At 38.3% G+C, this 22,967-nt stretch overlaps 1 protein-coding gene across 1 annotated transcript; it reads right to left on the bottom strand.

Moving 5' to 3' along the window:
* Positions 1-6,172: 6,172 nt before the first annotated feature.
* Positions 6,173-22,821, bottom strand: rnf217 (ring finger protein 217). The gene is made up of 6 exons (XM_084431877.1): positions 21,857-22,821; positions 10,710-10,940; positions 10,186-10,350; positions 8,570-8,771; positions 8,043-8,114; positions 6,173-6,943 (listed from the first exon to the last, which is right to left on the bottom strand). Exons 1-6 carry the CDS (start codon positions 22,709-22,711, stop codon positions 6,864-6,866), a joined length of 1,605 nt encoding a protein of 534 aa, XP_084288003.1. The 5' UTR covers positions 22,712-22,821; the 3' UTR covers positions 6,173-6,863.
* Positions 22,822-22,967: the final 146 nt, after the last annotated feature.

Genomic DNA, 22,967 nt, shown 5'->3' with positions numbered 1-22,967 from the left:
TGAGTAGTCTCAACTTATTAGGGTTTACAGTGTGTGACATATTTTGCACACAGGTAAAGGTGCCCAATATCAGTCATTTCTAAAGTAAAAAAAAATGTGTTTTGGAAAATAGCTCTTTATTTGATAATCATTAAAATTTGTTTTCTATACAGAGATATCGACATCGGTAAATATCGGTATCGGCCATAACAGCAATATTAATATCGGTTATCGGTATCGGCCACAATTTTCACATCGGTGCATCCCTACTCGAATCATTTCAAATTGGTTTCTTGAACATGACAATGAGTTCACTGTACTAAAATGGCCCCCACAGTCACCAGATCTCAACCCAATAGAGCATCTTTGGGATGTGGTGGAACGGGAGCTTCGTGCCCTGGATGTGCATCCCACAAATCTCCATCAACTGCAAGATGATATCCTATCAATATGGGCCAACATTTCTAAAGAATGCTTTCAGCACCTTGTTGAATCAATGCCACGTAGAATTAAGGCAGTTCTGAAGGCGAAAGAGGGTCAAACACAGTATTAGTATGGTGTTCCTAATAATCCTTTAGGTGAGTATATATATGCATTTTTTTTTTTTTTTTTTTTTAAGTTGTTACACCCTGTGTGAGCAATGTCAGTTAGTTTTAGTCCAATGCGATAACATTAACTAGCATTTTTTGGAAAAAGAATATCCTCTCCGGGTCAAAATTACCAGATTTTGCCGAGTTAGATGTGTTCTTGGGTTCATATATTTTGTTGATCCTTGAACAAAATCCCTTTCTGAAAATGTAACCATAACCATATCTATACCCCTAAACCTAACCCTACCCAAAAGTAATCCCTAAAATCAGAGGGAAATGGGAACACTGATGTAGAAGCATAACTCTGGTTTTAAGCCTAAACTTGACATAAACTGAAAACTTGTCCCTCAAATTGGTTGATTGGAATGTTGTTCATTGTTGCACTTGTTGAAATCGGTTTCTGCAGAACCCCAATAAGGGTTAAATGGATAGTTCACCCAAAAATGAAAATTCTGTCATAATTTACTCACTCTCATGTCAACCCAAACCTATATAACTTTCTCTCTTGTGTGAATTTGGAACAAAAACATTATTAGACCCCATTGACATTCATTATACGGACAAAAAAACATTTTTCAAAATATCTTGTTTTGTGTTGCACAGATGAAAGTCATACAAGTTTTACAAGTTTTAGTCAGTATGATGGCATTCCGTAATATAAAAAAATGCTGTCAGCCTGTGTTATTGTAAAAGCTAGCCTGCCACACAGGTGACGTTTCTAAACTTAGCTCGCAACAGCTGCTAGTTCAGCAGCACCCAGACCGCATAATGACAGGGACAACAGCTCTATAGATGAGAAAAAGAAGACAGTATTTAACTCCAACATATTTTAGCTCGCTGCACATGCAAATCACAGCAGAAAGCTTTCATTCAGCAGAGACCACTGTCACCACACTTCCTTGAGGTAGATAGTCATCTGTAGTAGTGAGATTGTGCTGGGTGATAAACTTGTCAGCTTGTTTATCTGGCCTTACAATATGATCTAAAATAAACAGAATAGCAGAGCAAAAGATTAACTTTTTAAAGTTTGGGCTTGGTGAGATGTTGAATAGTCAATATTATGAAATATTATTACAATTTAATATAGCTGTTTTCTATTTTAATATATTTTGATGATGGCAAAGCTGTTTTTTCAGTCTCATTAGTCCAGTCTTCAGTCACATGATCCTTCAGAAATCATTCTAATATGCCGATTTGCTGCTCAAGAAACATTTCTGATTATTATCAATGTTGAAAACAGCTGTGCTGCTTAATATTTTTGTTGGAAATCTGATCAATATTTTCCATGGATGAATAGAAAGTTCAATATAACAGCATTTATTTGAAATAGAAATCTTTTCTAACATTATAAATGTCTTTAGTGTCACTTTTTATCGATTTAATGCATCCTTGCTGAATAAAAGTATTAATGTCTTTTTAAAGCAGAACTTGGTAAGTTTTTTAACTTAATAAAACTGTCTAGAAATCATTGGATGGTTAAACAACCTGTTCTGGTGATATTGGTGACTTTCCCCGCTCCCCCAGCGTTCCCAGGCGGAAAACCAACCTTGCAACTTGGGGACTACCATCCCGGCAAGATAGAAATAGGAAGTCTCGTGAGAAGCGAGAACGAGAGCGAAACACGAATTGCTTTACGGCAATTCGACATAAACACACACGCATGTATGATGTATTACCAGATTACTGGGATTACCCACCTCGGTAGACATAGCTCCACACGATACAGTTGGCTTGCTCCGATCAAAACAAACGCACATGAGCAGCGGTAGAGAGGGGGAGGAGGCCGCCGCAAGTGAGTTTTTTACGACCGTGTTGTGAAATATACGCCCACCACAGCTGCATGAGCTCGTGGGGAAAACATGCGACAACAAAAGGGAAATTCAGCGAAGAAGTGACTAGAGTTCGCTAGAGTTGCCGAATTCTACTTTAAAAAAAAGATGACTGGACTCTAAACTTTAGTGTATCTGTGTAGCACAAGCTTTGCATTATGGAATACATGCAGAATACTTCTTGCTAACCTTAAGTATGAGCAATCATAATAGTGATACTTTTCTTGGCAAACACAACCGATTAAACGCAAGCGAGACCAAATGTTGGCAGCTCCATTTAATGCTCACTTAAAAATGATAAAGACATATTTGCTGTCTGCAGGCCTGAATTGACTTTCTATATCTGAAAATAAAGTGCAGCAGCAAATGTAACAATGAAAAAAAAAAAAAAAAAAAACATTACAATGTGCATTTTTTACAAAGAAAACATGAATGTAACACAGGTGTTGTGCTATAGATTCAGACACATAAGTCAGTATATTTAGGGAATCAAATATTACAGGTGTTTGGAAATCAATCACAGCAGATGTGCTCTCAAAATATACAAAATGAACTCATTCATAAAGTTCATTCGAGTAAATTTCAATCCCATTGGAAAAAGGCACCGTCTGTGGAGACAAAAATAAAAAAACAACACCACCAGATTGGCAGTCAAAGCTTTCAGTTGATAATGTTAGCAAGTTGAAAACAGCAGACGTTTAACAAGCTAACATTCTGATTTTGACCAATTTCTGTTATGTCTTCCTCAATATATATGTACAGATAATTCAGTTATCTGCACTGGAGTGATAATATAGCAGATGTGACGAAATTCTCCCTGAGAATATCAGTGGCATTCACTACCAGCCTGAGTGCATCTTCATAATTGATTGTCTCCGAAACCCAATTGATGATACCTAGCAAACACTTGAATTAGATGGCATTGTACAGGGCATTTCCCAAAAGAGTATTAGACCAGCAGGTCTACAAGTATCGCCATGCCTTAATACTCATATTCCTGATACTCCAGCCTGACCATGTTGCTATGGTTACAACCTTTCATGCAATGCATTTCCCTGCACTTTCTGGCTATCCTCCAGATCAGCCTTTGTTCGAGTATTAAATGGCTAGCTCAAATCAACATGGGACAGACGTTGGAGTTGAAGCTTTACGGGTTGCCTTTTGTTTAAATTTCATTGCATGTAGTGGAGTGAATGTAGCATGTCTAATGGTCACGATTATATATTTGTTGGCATGCTACAGTATTCGGTTTTTGTAACAACAGCATGGGATTGAAACAAACCCAACACATGGGAATGGATTACATTGAATCTATAACACTGTGCAATATACAGCAGGGTTGCCTATTGGGCTGATAGTCTCGAGCATTGTGTCGCTCAGTGTCTACGTCTCAGTGTGCAAAGCTAAAATATACTACAAATGAACGTCAAAGTGTCCATATTATGGACATTAAATTTGAATGAACATTTCTAAGAATTAGAAAATGTGACGCATCTAACAGTTTGCTCACGGCATGCACTATGCTTCCATGTAGGGTTTGAAAGTCTGAGACCACACTTAAAATCTGGCGTTTAAAAAAACAACATTATTTCACCATTTCTAGGTCACTAGAACATCTCTAATTAAATTTCTGATATTAATTATGTGAACTCGGTCAGATTTTCTTTAAGCCATTGCTCTTTGGATCATTCTCAAATCATGCTGGGTAACATGATCATCAGAATTCACTCAAACGATTTTTTACCCCCTTTGGAATAACATGGACAGATAGGTCGATGACATTAAGACATTGAATGTGTATTAAAAAAAGTAAAGGTGAATTCTGACTTAATGTTGATTTGATAATAAAACAGGACTACTAAAATACTACTACTAAAATATTCTTAAATTCATGCACATTTTGCAGTTCAGCTTTTCACTGTAATTGTTACGGTGATAATTTTTTTTAAATATAAATATTTAGTTCTTTTCTAACTTAATTTGTAATATATACATTCAAAGTATATAAGCATTCAAAGTTTTCTAAGTTTCTAATGTTTTTAAATACATTTTTAGAATTGTTTATATATATACACACATTATACTATATATACACTCACCTAAAGGATTATTAGGAACACCTGTTCAATTTCTCATTAATGCAATTATCTAATCAACCAATCACATGTTGCTTCAATGCATTTAGGGGTGTGGTCCTGGTCAAGACAATCTCCTGAACTCCAAACTGAATGTCAGAATGGGAAAGAAAGGTGATTTAAGCAATTTTGAGCGTGGCATGGTTGTTGGTGCCAGACGGGCCGGTCTGAGTATTTCACAATCTGCTCAGTTACTGGGATTTTCACGCACAACCATTTCTAGGGTTTACAAAGAATGGTGTGAAAAGGGAAAAACATCCAGTATGCGGCAGTCCTGTGGGCGAAAATGCCTTGTTGATGCTAGAGGTCAGAGGAGAATGGGCCGACTGATTCAAGCTGATAGAAGAGCAACTTTGACTGAAATAACCACTCGTTACAACCGAGGTATGCAGCAAAGCATTTGTGAAGCCACAACACGCACAACCTTGAGGCGGATGGGCTACAACAGCAGAAGACCCCACCGGGTACCACTCATCTCCACTACAAATAGGAAAAAGAGGCTACAATTTGCACGAGCTCACCAAAATTGGACAGTTGAAGACTGGAAAAATGTTGCCTGGTCTGATGAGTCTAGATTTCTGTTGAGACATTCAGATGGTAGAGTCAGAATTTGGCGTAAACAGAATGAGAACATGGATCCATCATGCCTTGTTACCACTGTGCAGGCTGGTGGTGGTGGTGTAATGGTGTGGGGGATGTTTTCTTGGCACACTTTAGGCCCCTTAGTGCCAATTGGGCATCGTTTAAATGCCACGGCCTACCTGAGCATTGTTTCTGACCATGTCCATCCCTTTATGACCACCATGTACCCATCCTCTGATGGCTACTTCCAGCAGGATAATGCACCATGTCACAAAGCTCGAATCATTTCAAATTGGTTTCTTGAACATGACAATGAGTTCACTGTACTAAAATGGCCCCCACAGTCACCAGATCTCAACCCAATAGAGCATCTTTGGGATGTGGTGGAACGGGAGCTTCGTGCCCTGGATGTGCATCCCACAAATCTCCATCAACTGCAAGATGCTATCCTATCAATATGGGCCAACATTTCTAAAGAATGCTTTCAGCACCTTGTTGAATCAATGCCACGTAGAATTAAGGCAGTTCTGAAGGCGAAAGGGGGTCAAACACAGTATTAGTATGGTGTTCCTAATAATCCTTTAGGTGAGTGTATATATATATATATATATATATATATATATATATATATACATTTTTAAAGATTTATTAAAATATATTAGTAAATGATGTGTACTTATATACATATATAAACATTTAAAAAATATATAAAAATGAGTTTGAAAACAAATGTTAATATTATTTATGTTTATATGTGTATGTGTGCGTGTGTGTATATATAAATATATATATATATATATATATATATATATATAATGTATATACTAAATATATATATTATAATACTATATATATATATATATATTATAATACTATATATATATATATATATATATATATATATATATATATATATATATAGTATATATACACACACATACAAATAGTTAGAAAAGTTAGAAAACAAATGTTTTTAATATTACAAATGATATTATCAGCATAACAATTAGCGTGAACTAATTTAAATGTAAATACTAAATTAGACAAAAGCAAAATAGGTATCAGACTTTTGGACCCCAGTGTATTTTGTGTTTGGTTTACAGCTTTAGATTTGTGAACACATTTACATGACACAGTACTGATTTGCATGACCTGGATGACCTATATGTCTTGGCGTGGAGCTCTGGGTTCCGTGTAATTCGGGACCTTTTGTTTTCCACAGTGTAGTAGACAGAAACGTGTTTTGTTGATCATGCAAATTCCAGCGGATGTTGGCACAGCATGAAGGGGAGGGAGGGAGGGATCGAGAGGGGATAAAGTGGGACAGACATTAATTCAGCAACTCACCATCATCAAGCACTAAACGCTTACAGATTATAACATCTGATGCACGTCATAAATAGATTAAAGAACAATATAATTCACACTGTGAGGCTCCACTGCATTACACATCCAGCAGGAAATTATTACGAGTCTAGTTCCATTCCTAAAAATCAGTTTGGGGGCTTATAAATAAAACATTCTAAAACAAAATCTCCTCAATAAGTCTTTGATCACGATGCCAAATACGTCATGTGGAGGAGAGCGTCAATGTGCAATTGAAGATATTCACGAGATGCAACGAACAGGAAAACTGCACGTTGTGATTGTTGTATCTAAGTGGCCAGTGTTTGGTCACTTGGCACCCAGGGCTATTTTGGGGTGTCTGTTTGTGTGTCCAGGTCCTGAGCAGGATGACCGAAGCTGAATCAGCACAGCCAGCGACCCGATCCCTGTGAGCGCTTCCTCCTCCGCTTACAGATGTAGTAGATAGGCAGAGCAAACAAGCCTGAAGAGAGATCAGTCACAACACAGGACAGCTCGGTCACACTGCAACCATCAACTAATCTGGTCAAACAATCACAGTCTGAAGTAATGTGTACCAACAAGTTATTTACAGACAAATAGAAATAAGTTTGGGATCAGTACGATTTCTTTGAATGTTTTTAAAAGAAGTATCTTACGCTTGCCAAGGCTGCATTTATTTGATCCAAAATTGTGTGAAATATTATTAAAACTGTTTTCTATTTGTATTCTATCTGTGATTAAAAGCTGAATTTTCAACATCATTACTCCAGTCTTCAATGTCACATGATCCTTCATAAATGTCTTTTAAATGTCTTCATAAAAGACTTTTTATCAATGTAATGCATCCTTGCTGAATAATTAATTTCTTTCAAAAAAACTAAGTTTACTGATTTCAGATACATGCTGTTCTTTTGAACTTTCTATTCATTAAAGAATCCTGAAAAATGTACAAAACTGTTTTCAACATTGATAATAATCAGAAATGATTCTTGAGCAGCAAATCAGAATATTAGAATGATTTCTGAAGGATCATGTGACACTGAAGTAATGAGTAATGATGCAGAAAATTCAGCTTTGAATCACAGGAATAAATTACATTATATATATTTTTTTTTTTTTTTTTGCAGATCTTATTAACGTTATATAGTAAAACAATCATTAAATTAAAATCTGCATAAATTAAAGACAATATTTTAGCAGATATTATCAAGATGTTATCAATAATTAATTCCATAATATAAAAATATCAATTTCTTGGGCCATACAGTCTTAAATGATACCCAATAAGGCTAAGTCAGTCCTTATTGTCTGTCCAGCATTTGGAATTTTGAAGGAAAAAATGCTGTATTTCACCAACACTTTGTAATATCAAGATTCATATGGCTTAATGTCACAACCATTTGTATATTTTTATTATAGAACTGATTTTGTTAATGAGAATTGCTTAATTGTCATAAAAATAATGATAAAAAAGCAAATATAATTATAAAATCTTATTTAGTAGGATCATGCAATATAACCCAGAGATGTTCCTGACAGGGTTTATAAGATTCACTTAGGAAGTGTTACACAATCCTTACCTACGACCAAAGCCAGAGCTCCGACGACCACCACGAGGACAATGACCACTGGAGCCACCAGCACTTTACTCACTGTGGAATGAGCAACAGAAAAGCATTCAGGCTCACAAAAACAAACACATTTAGAATTCTTATCTACTTCTGGACTTAAGAGACATGGATGGAGTGCATTTGTCTTTCTGAGCAAGTCACTTGGTTAAAGTAAACCCTGTGGAACAAACACTTGTGTCTGTGATGTATGGATGGTTGGGTATCATATGGTTCACTGGACTAGCCTGAGGACACCACACAAACACTGGCTCATGTAAAGTACACACACAGAGATATGCAAACTAAAAGCAGATCATAGAGCCGGTCATATCTCTGCAACATTTCTAACTGGCGTTATCAGGAGGTTTTTAAACTAACATGGTCTGGGTTGTGTAAACTGTTCTTTCAGGTTCTCTAGTTGTGTCACTCAGGACATTTTGTTTTTGTGACAAAAATCTTTAACATAGAAAGAACTTAAATTAGTGCATCCAACTTACTACAAACAGAGCCTCGGACCAGCCGGCGCAGGTGGGGTTTCTCAGGCAGGTAGCGGTACTTGCATCCAAACACACTTAGGTTGGAGGTGTGGTCCCCAAAGAAGCGCAGATGTCTATACTTCTCCCCACATCGATAACAAAAGTTTGTGTTGCACTGTGTGCAGGTCATGTGATCACAGCCCTCCGTTCTCTGAATGTGAATCTGTTGGTATAAAGAAGAAATAATCCTGGCAATGAGTAATCTGTTCACAAAGATGCACCATATTTTTTTTCTTCTTCCACATATTGGTTACATTTCTAGCCAGATCTAAGAGCTAGTCGCGCAGATTTTCCTGAATCTGGGCCAGTGACTGACATGTTCAATTAGTGAAAGCCTAAGCTCACAAAATAATTATTCCAACAAACAATGCACTTCTCCGAATTATAGGTTGAGAAACTCGCTCTCAAAGGAAAGATCTTAGCTAAGCCCTCAGGTATCTGGCTCAGGTATGAAGGTATGTCAAACGCCCATGTTTTGATGTGTCCTCCAAAGCACCATGAATGCAGAGCACCAATGTCTGGATGGAAAACAGCAACGCCTTGTATTGATCTCTTGAAATTGTGTCAAAGAAAATGGTCTCAAGTGAACTTTAATTTAGGATCACTTTGCCCACACCCCAGTCTTATGACTTCCTGCAATGCCATGTTTACTAAGACCGTAATTAGAATTAGACTAGAGGAAAGGAAAGGAAAAGAAAAACAATCCTTTTTCACTATCTAAACATTCCGTTTTTACACTGACTGTGTCTGTTTATCCGAACTACGTACCTCCTATTCTTTTTAAATTAGCCATATTTTATATTTCTGTAGCAAGTCTACTTGCTTTGTAAGTCAAGTTTCTGGCACTAAAAGTGTGATAGATGGGTTTTAAATTTACATTTTCCAACCAGACAGTTGATGTACCCGATAGTAGGAAAAAAAATACTATGGAAAGTCAATGGGGTCCATCAACCGTTTGGTTACCAATACCAACATTCTTTCAAATATCTTCTTTTGTGTTCAGCAGAAGAAAGAAACTCATACAGGGTTGAAACAACTTGAGGGTGAGTAAATGATGACAAATGAGTGTTCACTTTTAAGCGAACTATTCCTTTAAGGCAATAGCTAACATAAATGATATACAATTATTTTACAGCATTTATTCATGTTTATGCTAATCTATAACATTTTTTTTTACATTTCAAGTTGTATGAATTAACATTAATGTATCAAATGAACATGAATTAATGAACAACAGTATATTTATTAATTAACATTAATCTCTGGATTAATAATTGCTGTAAAAAATGGCAGTTGTACATTGTTAGTCTATGATAGCCAATACACAACCCCAAACTTTTGAATGGTAGTGTAGGTAATTTGCATATAGTTTTGATAATACTTTACAATAAGGTTCAATTTGTTAACATTAATGTATTGGGTATCATAGATTAACAATGGACAACGGCCAATTTTACACCAAGTTTGGGGTTGTGATACTGAAGACTGAAGTAATGGCTGCTGAAAATTCAGCCATCACAGGAATAAATAACATTTGAAAATATATAAAAAAAACAGTTTTGTAGTTCGCTCATTACCTTGCAGCGTGGGCACTTCTGAGCGTTCCTCTGGCCATGTTCGATGACGCTGGCCCAGTGACGCAACAGTTTGTCTCCTTTATTGTAGTCTCGACACTTCAGGCCTTCATGCCAGGGCGCATGGCATTTAAAACACCAGACAAACTGGCACATTGAGCATTGAATCTGAGGGGGAATATTTAAAGACACAACAAACACAGACAGTTTGCTTACTCAAGAATGTCTTTTACCAAAGAAAGTCACTCTAAATCAGAGTTTAGGCACATAACTCCAAACAATGTAAGCTAATTAACTGCAGAAAGGACAAAAAAGGGGGTGGTGTGGCGCAATGGATAAGACACATGCCTTTGGTGTGAGAGACCCGGGTTCGAATCCACTGTGAGACACCAATGTGTCCCTGAGCAAGACACTTAACCCCTAGTTGCTCCAGAGGCGTGCGACCTCTGACATATATATAGCAATTGTAAGTCGCTTTGGATAAAAGCGTCAGCTAAATGAATAAATGTAAATGTAAAAAACCTAACCTTGTACTTGTGTTCAATCTTGGTGGACGTCTGTTGGCTACGACCCTTCAGGGAAGTAAACAGGCTGCACTGGGGACACGGTTTTGTGCTGGAGTCCAGTCTGCTCAGCTCCAAGAAGTACTTGTATTTGGCAAGCTCCTCACTGGTCAGGTGGGGAATCACCAAGCTCTCCCCCAAGTAACCACTGCACTCTGTGATGGGACACACCAAGTGTGCCCGACCCACGTGAACCTTAAAAGAAACCCAAATTTACACTTTGACTAAAATGCAAACGACCGTCAGCAGCATTAAGGAATACATCAGGTCAGAGGTCACCCTTCCGCCGAGTTTCAAATGTGGATATATTTCTTACAAAAACCCATCACTTCACTTCAGAAGGTATTTATTAACCCAGAGGAGTCGTATGGATTAATTTTATGATGGATGGAAGAGCTTTTTGGAGCTCTATTCAATGCCATTACAAAGCCGGGAAGAGCCAGGATATTATTTAATATAACTCCGATTGTGTTTGGCTGAAAGAAGAAATTCATTTATACCTAGAATGGCTTGAGCGTGAGCAAATCATGGGATAATTTACCTTATTGGGTGAACCATTCCTTTAATGCAACGTTAAGCCTTTAGATGACTCCATGTGCAGTTAAATATGTAATCCACCCTGTTTGAAAACGGTTAACTGCACAGTGACGTGTGGACAGTGATTTAGCGTTCTTGGAAATCGCGGGTTTTAATCAGTGATTACAAGCTAGTGCACAAGCAGCAGGAAGTCCAACCAATCTGTGTACACAAGCAACTCAAATAGCCACTGTACAACCAACACGATACCCGAGGTACTTCCAAGTCAATGATCAACGTCACCTTCTCAAACAATCACTGGGCTATGGTAAATTGTGACTGAAGATGGCTCAGGTAGGAAGGTACCCTAGGGGCTCGTTCCTACAAGTTTGCACAGGTTGAATGCGGTATGATTTGTTGATAAATGGATGTGTGTTCAATGACCTTTCCCAGTCTCCTGGAGGGTTAAGAGATCTCATGGATCAGTGAGATTCATTTCATTCTCGTTGTTCATACTACTGCAGGGCTTTGGTGCAGCCCTACAGCTGCAGGACTGTGGCTATCGGCACCTCCCCTGCGAGAGGATTACGTCCCCACCCGTCTTCTTTCGGCTCCCCTTTGGGACGACAGGATTACCGAGCACTTCCATCGCAAATAAATAATCTACTCTCAGCTCTCCTATTTTTATGCTGGGATTTCAAGCACACATTTAGTGGACATTATCTGAGGTGATAATAAAAAGAGATGACAAGAGATGTCTGTAAATTCGAGCAAGTTTTGGGTAGTTACAAATCCGCTGGAATAAAATCTGCCATGATATCTGTAAGCAATGCACTCTGGATCAATCTAGACAAGACTGGATTCCGTCTGTCCCTACATGATGTGAGCATCAGGAAAGGTTGACAACAGTTACCACTTTCGGTTTACTACTATACTACCACATTGTACATCCCTAAAATATAGCTATGCTAGATAATCACCCTTGTTCTGTGGAAACTCTTGAGTTAGGGTCAATTGTGTAAGAGTTTCACAGAACAAAGGTTACTTTTAGCGATGAATCACAAAATTATACAGCAAGTGACTAGTCATTTAGTAAGCTAGATTTAAAAAAAAAAAAGGGGTGGTAAAGTTTAGTCCCTAGAATCCATACACATTCAGCCCTTTGTTTTTGAGCGTTTTGCCACAAGCGTTGTGTTATTAAGATCGTTTCTGCTGCTCTTCGTCAAGCTGCTTTTGAGTACATAAATGCATCTTTAAAAATCTAATAAAAACAACCAATTAGGGCAAATTGAACCTGAAATCAACCTAATTATACAGGATACATTTACACACAAGAAGTTCAAAAGTACGTCAAATTCACCTCCGTGAGAACAATTTGCACCATTTTGTAGTATTAGTGTGAGTAGTGTGTTCACATTAAAAATTCTAACCAGAAAAAGCGCACTTTCAATACCCGAATGATGCACTTATTTATCTGAAAAAAAAGAAGAAAAAAAGATTGTTGGACACTTCATGCACTCAACTGTTGCAGATTATTATGTAGCCAAAGGGGAGGGTCTATCAGACTCCGATGTTGGACGACAAAATACCCATTTAAGCCTCACATACTAGATGGATTAATACATATTGCGTTGTATAAGTGCACAGTGTATACACTCTATAGTACGTCATTTGGGACACAAATTCAGATTACCTAAGCTGGAACAGGCTCGTACTAGTTTAGGGACGCTGCTTGAGTCATTTATAAATGACGCACTTGACTAATGCAAAAGATAGTCTTAGTAAACAGCACTAACAATGCTCATGTTGAGACAAGGGCTCTCGTGGCTGATTGTCTGGTGTCTTGTTCTCGCAGCAGGTGAGATTCTGCAAGCAGAGTGTGCTTGGAGTTTACTTTGGGATCCTAATGAGATCTGGCACTCCCATGAGAGCCCTTACCTGAGTACGTGGCACCAACTGGTGACAGCAGTGCTCGCACTCCCCCAGGGCCACCCACCGGTCCTTTTTACACCTGTCAGCCTGCTGCTAATGGGCCGACCATACAGCTAGCACAATAACGGCACTCAGCAGTCACCGCATACGTGAACAATCCTCTCAGTATGGACAGAGAGTCTGATTTTCAGCCTGCCATGTCACACGCTGGCATCCTGTATCAACTTTGGCATGTTTTTCTGATTGACCAGCACCGCCTCTTGAGGTGGGCTATTTTCTCTGGGAGATATTTAATGGATGTGAAATCGAGTGCAGAATTTAAGCATAAATCAGTTTTCTTTATGGTAAACACCCAGTCAACAGTATGAAAGAAACCAAACTGCTGTGGGAAAAACTGAAATTTACTGAGAGACACTTATCTTTCACATCTAGTTTATATTAGTTAATAATACACTCACCTAAAGGATTATTAGGAACACCTGTTCAATTTCTCATTAATGCAATTATCTAATCAACCAATCACATGGCAGTTGCTTCAATGCATTTAGGGGTGTGGTCCTGGTCAAGACAATCTCCTGAACTCCAAACTGAATGTCAGAATGGGAAAGAAAGGCGATTTAAGCAATTTTGAGCGTGGCATGGTTGTTGGTGCCAGACGGGCCGGTCTGAGTATTTCACAATCTGCTCAGTTACTGGGATTTTCACGCACAACCATTTCTAGGGTTTACAAAGAATGGTGTGAAAAGGGAAAAACATCCAGTATGCGGCAGTCCTGTGGGCGAAAATGCCTTGTTGATGCTAGAGGTCAGAGGAGAATGGGCCGACTGATTCAAGCTGATAGAAGAGCAACTTTGACTGAAATAACCACTCGTTACAACCGAGGTATGCAGCAAAGCATTTGTGAAGCCACAACACGCACAACCTTGAGGCGGATGGGCTACAACAGCAGAAGACCCCACCGGGTACCACTCATCTCCACTACAAATAGGAAAAAGAGGCTACAATTTGCACAAGCTCACCAAAATTGGACAGTTGAAGACTGGAAAAATGTTGCCTGGTCTGATGAGTCTCGATTTCTGTTGAGACATTCAGATGGTAGAGTCAGAATTTGGCGTAAACAGAATGAGAACATGGATCCATCATGCCTTGTTACCACTGTGCAGGCTGGTGGTGGTGGTGTAATGGTGTGGGGGATGTTTTCTTGGCACACTTTAGGCCCCTTAGTGCCAATTGGGCATCGTTTAAATGCCACGGCCTACCTGAGCATTGTTTCTGACCATGTCCATCCCTTTATGACCACCATGTACCCATCCTCTGATGGCTACTTCCAGCAGGATAATGCACCATGTCACAAAGCTCGAATCATTTCAAATTGGTTTCTTGAACATGACAATGAGTTCACTGTACTAAAATGGCCCCCACAGTCACCAGATCTCAACCCAATAGAGCATTTTTGGGATGTGGTGGAACGGGAGCTTCGTGCCCTGGATGTGCATCCCACAAATCTCCATCAACTGCAAGATGCTATCCTATCAATATGGGCAAACATTTCTAAAGAATGCTTTCAGCATCTTGTTGAATCAATGCCACGTAGAATTAAGGCAGTTCTGAAGGCGAAAGGGGGTCAAACACAGTATTAGTATGGTGTTCCTAATAATCCTTTAGGTGAGTGTATATTCTAATATAAACATTAACCAGGTATGGATTAACTTAATCTAGAAGAGCATTCCTATCCTTAGATGACTTTTAAGAAAACTATGCTGCATACGCAACACACAGCATGAGAAACCATGCTCATCGGTGAGAGGATGAACACCTCAGGGTGTAAATTGTGTGTCCAAACACTTTCAGTATAGCATCCATAAAAAAAGTAATCAAATTTTTTTTTTCATTTCCTCAGCAGATTTCTTGCATCACCTAATTTCAGCACTGGATCACATTTTTTGATCTAAGGCCCCATGAATATCAATTACAGTAGGTTGTAGGTGACATTCAGTCTAGCAGAAAGTGTATACATTCATACATTTAAATGGATCAGTTGTTCTGCAAGCCTTCAAAGGTCAGTAAAGCCATCTATAAAAAACATTACAAGATTTGATTGCATATAAAAGATCAAATCTAATGAGGCATATACAATACAGTATGGACTGTACACTGAACTGACTTCAGCTGAACAACAGCCGAAATGCATAATTTTCCTGATATTACTGTAAAGCTGCTTTGTATAAAGCGCTATATAAATAAAGCAGACAGACAGACATTTCCAAAATGCATCACAACTGTGGCTTTTAAATGCTACTTTCACAGTGCAAGAGTAAAGATAAATCAAAGGCTTTATTAAAGGGGTCATATAATGGTACATGCACTTTCACAAGTTGATTGTACTGAAATGTGTGTTGGCAGTGCCTGTACACAACCATCATATAATGATAAAAATCCATCCAGTGGTTTTTTTAAAATCTCCTTATATGTTTTCCCCCGTCTCAAATCGAGCCGTCTGACGTCACACGGTCGGACGCCCTCCCACGATTGTTGATTGACAGCAGCGTTTCAAAACAGACCCGCCCTGAGCGAGCTGTCATCATAGTCCGTCATTGTTGATACCTTTTACAGTCTATGGTTGATACGCTGGTGCAGAATGGCGTCTAAGCGATTGTGGTGTTCTGTTCTTGGGTGTAATAACGAACACAGCAGTCAATTTGATGTTCCTAAATCCGAACCGCTGAAGACGCAGTGGCTGAGTTTGTTTTCGAAGGGAATATTCCCCACGATCAACATCAATGCTTTCATTTTTGCGCGAACCATTTCTCACCAGACTGCTTTACAAATGAGGGTCAGTATAAAGCTGGTTTTGCTACTGCTCCTGAAAAAAGGATCGGTACCAACTATTCGTGTTCCTGCTGCACCTCCAGAAGAAGTGAGTGTAACGTTTTATTAACTTTTATATTAATCTTTGCAAATCGCTTGCACGCTTCACGACGAATGCAGCTAAGGTTTACACTCAGGGTACATTACGGCATGTTTTCTATGTACAACGTTCTCAATATTATTCATAATCCCAAGTTTATAATGAACAACGCGTTATGGTTATTGTGTTATTGTGTTACAAACGGTGTACGCACAGAACAGAGGGGCGGGGTGAGCAACGCTCATTATCATTTAAAGACACATGCACTTAAACGGTGTGCTGAAAACAGAGCTGTTTTTGACCAGGTAAAATGAGTGTTTTCTTACAATACTAATGAGAATTTTTAATTAAAGTGCATTACAAACTTTTCATAAGACCCCTTTAAAATAAGCTCCAACACTATACAACTGGTGAAAGACAGTTGTTGAGTTATTGTTGACTGAGTTTTTTAAAAGAACCATTGTTAAGCTGAGCTCCTGTGCATCAGGGTTGGGCTATTGTATTCCTTTATGAATTCTCTATAATTTTTGAGTTAAGAGGAATTCACCGACATTTAACAGTCACACCAGAGGAATTCACAGACAATCAACAGTCACACCAGAGGAATTCACCGACATTCAACAGTCACACCAGAGGAATTTCACTACTAAACTCCAGAACGATCATTACAACATCCCTAAATGATACAAATACTTAATTTGGACTAAATCATCCTCATTTAAATTCAGTATTTATTTATTTTTTTAAATTGCTACAGTGTTTTGGCTTAAAAAGTAAGTGTTTATTGTATTACAAACCATGAATACACACACACACGCCCATGCATACATATAAAATATGTATACAGTATACATATGTACAGTATATATACACACACACACACACACACACACACACATGGAGGGATCTTGAGACACATTTAAAAAACGAACATCTGAACTATTTATAACTTGATACATTCATGATGCTGAAAATAATCAATGCTTTTGTACATAGAGCAACAATCAAAAAATAGTGCAGACTAAATCTAAGTCGTCACAGTTTATGCATAATAATGAACAAATCACGTAGCAGCCGATCACAGAAGTCCTCATTTATTGTTGAAGTCTATGTAATTGTTATAAAAGCAGTGTTTTGATGGCTGTGGCAGTGCTGCTTCACAGGGGAGGAATTTAAAAAGACACAAACTCTCAGAAATAGTCCGTGCCCAAACGCTGTCAGCACACTAGACAGCTCTGAGAAGTTGTCTCTTTATTCATCTCCTTTGCTGAATAATGCTGCTAAAAATATTAACTACAAAAATCTGAATAAATTAGTAGACTCAGACCCACAAATGACATGTTGGAAGAAATATGGTTATGGTTGGCTATGGTTACATGTTTAAATAGGCAATTTATTCTTACCCATAAACATATAATCATACGCACAACATGAATGTTTATTTTTTTTATTACATAAATTCATATTCAAAATACAAAACAGTTCTGGATTCTGTTTTTGAGCTTAATTCAAATTCAATTCACCTTAGGAATTTAAAAGTCATTCTGAATTCAATTCTGAATGGCCCACAACACTAATGCACCTCATTCTTTTCAAAATTACGAGACGTATGTTACCACAGTCATCTTTCTGAAAGTTGTGTTGGCATTATAGAGATATACCATATATTAGGACTATCCATGTCTCTTTAAACATAAGTAAGCCGCTAATGGACTCAGTAGTACAAGCCAGCATTCTGAAATATTACTCCAAAGAATGAACCAAACGCCCTTGCCATAGGCACCTGACATTTAGAATGGTCGCCCCATTTGCCAAGCCCAACACAAAGGGCTGAAATGAGAAACAGTAGCTCTGTGAAGTTAAATATTAGCTATTTAAATGAGTCTTTTGTAGTGCAGACCTCTCGCCATTTCTTTTCAGTAAAAGTGCACATTAACCGTTCACCCATTCCTTTCATCTGGTTACAAACAATATTCATAGAATTCATTTGAGCTTATCTAAATTGCTTTTGAAATCATGTACACCACAGGCCTTAAAATGATTGCAATAAAAGCAGGATTGCAAAAAGATACTGGCAATGTCATCTTCAAAAAATATAGGAAAAAGTGCCCAAATGATAACTGAAATCATACAACAAAAGCAGAAACTTAACTCAAACTCAGATGTTAAAGGGATAGTTCACCCAAAAAAGAAAAGATATTTCACAGTTTCTTCAGGTTTTATAAAGGTAGCCTATATTTAAGACCAAAATGTAAGGAATAAAGTCAAGGGAACACAACATGATTGTCAATATGTTCTCGAAATGTAAATGTCGAGGGAGAACACAATGAGTTGTATTAGCAACACTTCAAAGTTTCAAAATAAAACATCTTACCGATCTCTATTACTTTTTAATCCATTTGAAAAAGAAAAAAAATTTGATTCGTTTAAGGTTTGAATACCTGTCCTGCTCACAACCACTAGAATATGGACATAGGCCCAGTTTCACAGTTTAGATTAAGCCAGGATCAGACCTTAGTTCAGTTAGGGCATTTAAGTGGCTTTTATAAACATGCCTTAGAAAAAAACATTACTGATGTGCATTTTGAGGCAAAAAAATGGCAGTAACATATTTTAAGATATGTCAGTGCAAGTTGCTTTCAGTTAAACAAGTAAAATGCATCCTAGTCTGGAAGCCGTGTCTGTGAACCGGGAGTTAATGTCTTCATTTTGTTTCTCAAGTAATGTAACTTGATTTAAGAATGTTAAGATATACTGGAAAGCAAGACAAAAATACTGAAGAAGATATTTATTTTTCATGCAGTGCATGCAACACTTAAAGGAGAACTCTGCAACTCTAGCGAACTCTAGTCACTTCTTCGCTGATTTTCCCTTTTGTTGTCGCATGTTTTCCCCACGAGCTCCCCCTACAGCTGTGGGGGGGGGCGTATATTTCACAACACGGTCGTAATAAAACTCACTTGCGGCGGCCTCCTCCCCCTCTCTACCGCTGCTCATGTACGCACATTGTAATATTGTTTTGATCGGAGCAAGCCAACTGTATCGTGTGGAGCTATGTCTACCGAGGTGGGTAATCTGGTAATACATCATACATGCGTGGGTGTTTATGTCGAATTGCCGTAAAGAAATTTGTGTTTCGCGCTCGTTCTCGTTCTAGTTCTCGCTTCTCACGAGACTTCCAATTTCTATCTTGCCGGGACGGTAGTCCCCAAGTTGCATGGTTGGTTTTCCGCCTGGGAACGCTGGGGGGAGCGGGGAAAGTCACCAATATCACCAGAACAGGTTGTTTAACCATCCAAATGATTTCTAGACAGTTTTATTAAGTTAAAAAAGTTACCAAGTTCTCCTTTAATGCCATGACTTTATGAATTTAAGGCTTTTTGCTCTGATTTAAGACCTTTTTATGGCCTTAATTAATTTTTTAAGACGCAGAAACGCTGATTTCAAAGAAAGTTGCAACTTTTTGTCCATAAAATTTAATTCAATGTGGTTAAAAACAAGACAATCTTTCAAAATACCTTCCTTAGTGTTCTGCAGAAGAAATTAAGTCATACAGGGTTGAAATGGCATACGGCTGAGAAAATGATGGCAGAATTTTAATTTCTGGGGGAACTATCCCTTTAAAAAAAATAATTTCCATCCATCTAGACATAGCCTGCATATGATTGCACGTCAGGCCTAAAGCTCACGCAGGCAAAGAGGAAGTTTTCAGTCAAAAAGTAGCTGGAACCAGAAACTCGCTATGACGCTGTACACAGTTGTAAAGCTGTCATTGGATACTATTCAAACAGACAGGTTTTACAGGTAGCCTAATCAGTCTTTACAGCAAGACCCTGAAAAGCGAAACACACGCTGCAACAATGGGAGGAGTGGCGATATATCTGCAAGCGGATATACAAAATACAAAACAAAATTATTTTTGGCAGCATCATCTCATAATTGTGCACTCCAGAACACAGTTGAGAAAAATGGTCTAGGCGTGCAGCTAAACAGGCCAAGTGAGATCACCAAACGCAAGTTACCGCTTGGGCATGAATAAGACAAAACTACACCAATACCGTCAGCCACAAAAGACGGCTATCATTATCACATCAACCTCTGTCTGACCCCCGAGATCATTCACAGGGGCAATAAATCTGATTTGAGAGAAGAGAAGCAACAGGCAAGCCAGCGTTACTCGATTATGTCCACAAGATCCCTCCAGAAGGGCAAATTGTTTCTATGTTGCCAGCAAAACGCACACAGACCTTCCAGCCAACAGTCATGTAATGTAATTAGGGCACAGAGAGGCTGAGCTCAGTGATTAAGCAATCAATTACAGCACAAGTTCTTCCTCCCCTCGCCAGAGTCATGACTCACTGCAAAAACCCTTCTCTAGACCCTCTTCCTCTTTCTAAGAGCCTGATATTACAGACCTGCGTCCAAACTAGGGATGTGATAAACTATGTAGTAATGTAATGTTTTTGGTTATGGGTGACATGAAGGTCTTAAAGGGGTAGTTCACACAAAAATGAATATCCTTTGATCAATTATTCACCCTTATTGTCATGTCAAAACCTGCATGACTTTCTTTCTTCTTGACATCCATACAATGAAAGTCAACACTGTAAAAAGTATTTTTCATTGCAAGTCGTCAATAAAACAAAGATCATTGGGGTGTTTTACATGAAAATAGTATACTATTTCAGATTTTCTACTTTAAAAACCTCATGTTTAATTGAATATGTAACTAACCGTTTCTTTGCAACTGTTTGTGATATTTACTAGCAATTTCTAAGTGAAAACTTTTATAGAAGCCTAAATTTCATTGAAATTTTTCAATGAAGCAGTACTATTTTGTTTGGACCACAACATTCTTCAAAATATCTTCTTTTGTGTTCCACAGTAAAAAGCAATTCATACAGGTTTGGAACAGCATAAGGGTGAGTAAACGATGACAGGATTTTACATTTTGGGTGAACTATACCTTTTACAACTTGGGTTGTTTTGATGCGATCAGATGCATTTCTTAAGCCGCCTTTTCACTGTCTGCAATCTTTAGATACAATTGTCGCAATTCTAGTCACACAACACAAGTTGAGATACATAACTAATACTCCATATTAGTTTAAATATACAGTACAAAAAAAGTTTCACCAAAGCCTAAGCACATGCTGATGTGTCAAGCATCTTTGAGGAACTCAGAAATATGGTCATTCTTTTTTTCATATCACACAGACATGACTAGGGTACAGTCACAGTGTTACACAATAAGGGCCTGTACTCTGAAGCAAAGGGAGAACTAATGACAAAGTCTGTGATGAGCACATAGGCCAGTCTTGGCAGAACACAGTAAATTCATCACTTCTCTAAAGCAGGACAGGACAGGCTGAGAACGTTTTCACAAGCACAATAGAGAACCTCTCCATTAACAAACAAAAACATGCTATAATTAGAAGACAAACAATAAGAAAGAGCAAATATTAGGATGACTGACAGGTGATCATCCACCTTGGTGTACATTAAAGACCATAATATGGTAAGCATTCAGTACCATAGCCTATATCACAGTATTACCATCACTGCACCAGGGTATAAAGACTGGAAAGCACATGAAGATCACAGATTCACAGCTTCAGGAGGCTGTGATTCTCATTACTGGCATGTAGAGGCATATTAGGCACAAACAAAGGGACATCACCGAAAAAACAAGACTTTTTATTCAATGCTGAAAAGAAAGGATAAATTTGCAATGAAATGGGGTGGATGTGGATACCTGCGAGATGATGTATCTTTTCAGACATTCTTCACAAACGGCCTTTTTGCAACAGTGTAGCGGCATGATTTGTTTGTCATCAAGACAAATGCGACATGTTAACACAACAGATAAACTGCTGTCAGCATTATTATAAGAGTGGTTTATTCCAGACTCCATCAGGTCAGAGACTGTATAAGGCTCTGGATAGGGATCATGGTCCAATTCTGAATTTGGCAAGTCAGGAGGTAAAACCAGCACATCTGATGATGATGATGATGTGGTCTCATGATCAGATGTTGTTTTCTCAACAGGTATCCTATAATTATCATTGGCAATACAGTACACAGTGCAGTAAACATGCTCTTTTGGTTGGCTGGGATCTTCATCACTCTTGAAATCAATATTATAATCAATATGATGATTCCCATCTGGACTTCCCAATCTTGAGTTGCTCTCCATGTCTTGTTGGAGACTTTTTGTGCTACATTGCATCCTTTCATCATACGTTTCATGATCCAAATCGTTCAGTTTGATGCCAAATCCTACTTTCTCCAGGTCTTTGGGATCTTCTGCATCTCTGATAGAACCAAAATTCCTTCTTAAAATATCCACGGCTCTTATGTTTTCCCTCTCGTTATTTTCTTTATTATTGACTCCCGGCTCATATTTGTGTTTATGAAATTCCAAAACATCCTTCGAGGACAATAATGATGATGATGATGATGACACCTTCGCCTCGCTGCTGCGGACATCCTGGCCGAAATCAGTGCTCCGTATCCCGCTGGATACATGGACAGATTCCCCGTCGCGTCCGGTATAACCGGGCATATTTTGCGCCGTGACATTCACACGAACGGAAGAGTCATCTTCCATTCCCGAGCGGTCAACTTTCCATTTGTGCCAAACACACACGGTCCGGTTTCAAACTCACAAACTAAAAACAGAGCGAGTAACTATTATACCACTTCCGGGTCTGAAATCTCAAATCCTACTACGGCGAAGCGTCGGCTTATGAATATTAATTAAGCCACGGTGACGTTACTTGGTAACGTCCCAATGGCACACATCTGTCTTATGAATATATATTAGGCGGCTTTGACGTTGTGTCGTTGTCTTCCAATGGCAAAGA

Source organism: Rutilus rutilus (genome assembly GCF_951802725.1).
Source record: "Rutilus rutilus genome assembly, chromosome: 15".
Classification (NCBI taxonomy): domain Eukaryota; kingdom Metazoa; phylum Chordata; class Actinopteri; order Cypriniformes; family Leuciscidae; genus Rutilus; species Rutilus rutilus.
Note: the sequence above shows the minus strand (reverse complement) of the source record. Positions and strands in the feature narration are given on the sequence as shown.

What these genes read in the sequence shown, in the direction of transcription:
- rnf217 (XM_084431877.1), bottom strand. Translation starts at nt 22,711, where the DNA reads ATGGAAGATGACTCTTCCGTTCGTGTGAATGTCACGGCGCAAAATATG. An exon ending in AGATTGAACACAAGTACAAG is followed by an intron (nt 10,351 to 10,709) that starts GTTAGGTTTTTT and finishes ATTCCCCCTCAG; the next exon opens with ATTCAATGCTCAATGTGCCA. An exon ending in GGTCCGAGGCTCTGTTTGTA is followed by an intron (nt 8,115 to 8,569) that starts GTAAGTTGGATG and finishes CTCATTCCACAG; the next exon opens with TGAGTAAAGTGCTGGTGGCT.